Here is a 3230-nt window from a genome sequence, read left to right on the forward strand (position 1 = left end):
GAGCACTAAATATATTTAAATTTTTTAAGAGAATTGATTTGAACCCTCTCAGCATCGCTTCCCCAGGTATACCATCATTATTAATATAAGCCATGTTACTACTAGTATCAGATAGAAGGGATTGAGAACTGTTGGACTATATCCACTGCATATCTATAAGAAGACTGAAGTAGTATGTATTAAAAAAGACATAGATGTTTACATGATACTAACTTCAGTGTAAGTCACATTATTGCCAACCACTATTGCCATTAAACTAAATGTCAACACTGATTAATAAAAGTATATGTTATTCAGCCCTAAAAAAAATTATGCCCTTTGTGATAAGTGTGTCTGAAAGACATTATGCTAAGTGAAACAAGTCAGTCACAGAACACAAATACTGCACGATTCCACTTGTTGAGACACTTAAAATAGTCAAATTCACAGAAGCAGAGAATAAAATGGTGGGCATTTGGAACTTGCTGGAGAAGGAAATAGGTAGTTGTTCAACTGGTACAAAGTTAAAAGATATACAAGAGGAATAAGTTTTAGAATTCTGCTGTACAACATTGTGCCCCTAGTTCACAGTAACTGTATGACACACCTAGAACTTGTGGAAAAGGTATTGTGGTGCATGCATAAGTCTAAATTTATCTAACTGTATATATACATTAGACATGTGTAATTTTTTGTATGCTAAGTATACCTCAATGAAGCTGAGGGGAAAAAAGAAATACCAAAATTTCATGATTTGGTTCTCTTCCTTTAGACAATTATTTGTTTCCCATCTGAAAGTCTAGAAAATGGGGCATGATTCACTATGGGGAGAGGAAATACCCTCAGAGTTTTACTCTCATGCCAGTGATACCCTGTTTTCCACTCAAAATTTCTCTGCTCATCTGACCAATAATGAATGAGTCATCACACTAAAATGCAGCTTTATCCTCCCAAGTCAACAAAAAGAATGTGGTTTAGTAGAATCTTTGTCACCCAAGGGCAGACTGCTGCACTGTGCAACATGAGACTAACACACACACCGGCTAAAGGCAGAAGTCACGTGACAGCTTTCTTTGAGGAAGCTGAAGAAAAGGAGACACGGATGACAAGACCAGGAAGAGCGGAAGTGATGGACCCTAACACAGCAGGAAAAGGAAGCAGCGTTTTCCATCCATCTTGAAAAGATTAACCAGGAAAACAAACTTGGCTAATTTGATAATTGCCTGTTAATTAGGACAAACAATGACAAAGAAAGAGCACTGCATCTGATGACAGTGGCCCCTCAGCAGGGTATAAAAGGGGACCCAGGGCAAGCATACCTCCAAACCTTCCAAACCCACCTTCCTGAAAACTCACTCAGAACCTCCACCCTCTGACATCATGGTCAACTCTTGTGGATCCGCCTGCTCTGACCAGGGCTGTGGCCAGGAGACCTGCTGCCGCCCCAGCTGCTGCCAGACCACCTGCTGCAGGACCACCTGCTGCCGCCCCAGCTGCTGTGTGTCCAGCTGCTGCCGCCCTTGCTGTGGGTCCTGCTGCTGCCGCCCTTGCTGTGGGTCCTGCTGCTGCCGCCCTTGCTGTGGATCCTGCTGCTGCCGCCCTTGCTGTGGATCCTGCTGCTGCCGCCCCTGCTGCATTTCTAGCTGTTGCCGCCCCTCCTGCTGTGGCTCCAGCTGCTGTGGCTCCAGCTGCTGCAGGCCTTGTTGCATCTCTAGCTGCTGCCGCCCCATCTGCTGCCAAACCACCTGCTGCCGCCCCACCTGTTGCATCTCCACCTGCTGCCGCCCCTCCTGCTGTGGCTCCAGCTGCTGTAGGCCTTGCTGCATCTCTAGCTGCTGCCGCCCCACCTGTTGCATCTCTAGCTGCTGCCGCCCCAGCTGCTGCCAGACCACCTGCTGCCGCCCAGTCTGCTCTAGTGGTTCCTGCTGCTGATCATCCCGACCTACCCACACCTTGTTTCCATCAACCAATCTTCTTAATGCACTGAGTCATGAGAGGACAATTGTAAACCCCATTCCAACTGATTCTCTTTCGTTTTTTTTAATTTACTGGGTTGACATGGTTCACTGAACTATACAGGTTTCAAATGTACAACCCCCTGCTATTGCCACTCTATTCTTTGTATCTATATATCCTTAAATGGACTTTGGCCTGCAAATATGCCCCCCACCATGTTACTATCTCTCTCCCAACTGAACACAAGGTTTGAATTTTATCTGAAATCTTTCAGCCAACATGTCATCCCAATTGATATATTTCTTCTCTGACAGATTTTCTCTCATATGAAACCGATCCTGAACTTAAATAAATCTTAATTTCCCAGGCATACAAATGCAAGAGCACCGTGTCTGATTATTATTTGTTCTTGAATCATCATCCTTAGCTGTCAACTGTTCCATCGTTCTTCTCTGCAGAGAACGGTCTACAGCAGGTGAATTCGGGATTTCTCACTGTAGTGTCCTTTCATCCTTATTTATAATAAGTAGACTGTTTCCTACTGCGAGCACTGGAATTCCCTGCCTCAACGGGGGCAGGTTGCACCGGGTCTAGAGGCCTCTGTGGGATGAACCCCAGCTGCCTATAGGAGTAATTTGCTCCTTACAGCATTCTATCTCAGCTTCCATCAGTTCCCTGGGTTACTTCCCAGGTTCCTTGCAGTGCTTCTTATTGTTCTCTCCCTAATAAATTATTTGATTAGAGACCCCTGTTTTGGCATCTGCTCCTGTGGGCACTCCATTTAAGACACCAGTGTTCCAAATCCCAACACTGATGACTTCAAAACATTTTTCATGTATTATGAATGGTTGCCATGCCGTTAAGAGTCAAGTCTTGAAATACTGTCAGCTGAACCGCTAAATGTTTTGAACATTTTGTCTCTTCTTGCCACTTTTGCACAATTGCTTTTAGATAAATAGTCTTCACTTATTTTTCTCATATCATTATGTCTGAGAGACAGGACATACCCACAGGTAACATGGCTTACCATGTTAGCAACTCGCATTCTAAGGAGGCTGTATTTCTAAGGGGATCACTCAACCTGTGTGTCTTATACATACAATCAATTCAACTAAACCTTGGATTTATTCAAAGCAGAGCCTGACATAAGGATTCTTGCACAAGTGATATACAAGGAAGTGCTCTCAGAACAAATCAGTAAGAAACAGAGATAAGCAGGACAGTGTAGAAAATCAAAATAAGCCACAAATTGGCTGCAGTGGAATTTTATGATCATCTGACCCCACAGATGAGAG

At 44.0% G+C, this 3230-nt stretch overlaps 1 protein-coding gene across 2 annotated transcripts; it reads left to right on the forward strand.

Annotated features, from left to right (window-relative positions):
* The first annotated feature begins 1359 nt into the window (after positions 1-1359).
* Positions 1360-1911, forward strand: LOC136323590 (keratin-associated protein 4-3-like). 2 transcript variants are annotated; one of them, XM_066255440.1, is made up of 2 exons: positions 1360-1535; positions 1677-1911. In XM_066255440.1, the coding sequence occupies exons 1-2, from the start codon at positions 1360-1362 to the stop codon at positions 1909-1911; spliced, it is 411 nt and encodes a 136-aa protein (XP_066111537.1). The 2 variants fall into 2 exon arrangements, with proteins under 2 accessions (XP_066111537.1, XP_066111535.1); XM_066255438.1 differs by having other exon boundaries at positions 1360-1911.
* Positions 1912-3230: the final 1319 nt, after the last annotated feature.

This window comes from Saccopteryx bilineata, chromosome 2, assembly GCF_036850765.1.
Source record: "Saccopteryx bilineata isolate mSacBil1 chromosome 2, mSacBil1_pri_phased_curated, whole genome shotgun sequence".
Classification (NCBI taxonomy): Eukaryota; Metazoa; Chordata; class Mammalia; order Chiroptera; family Emballonuridae; genus Saccopteryx; species Saccopteryx bilineata.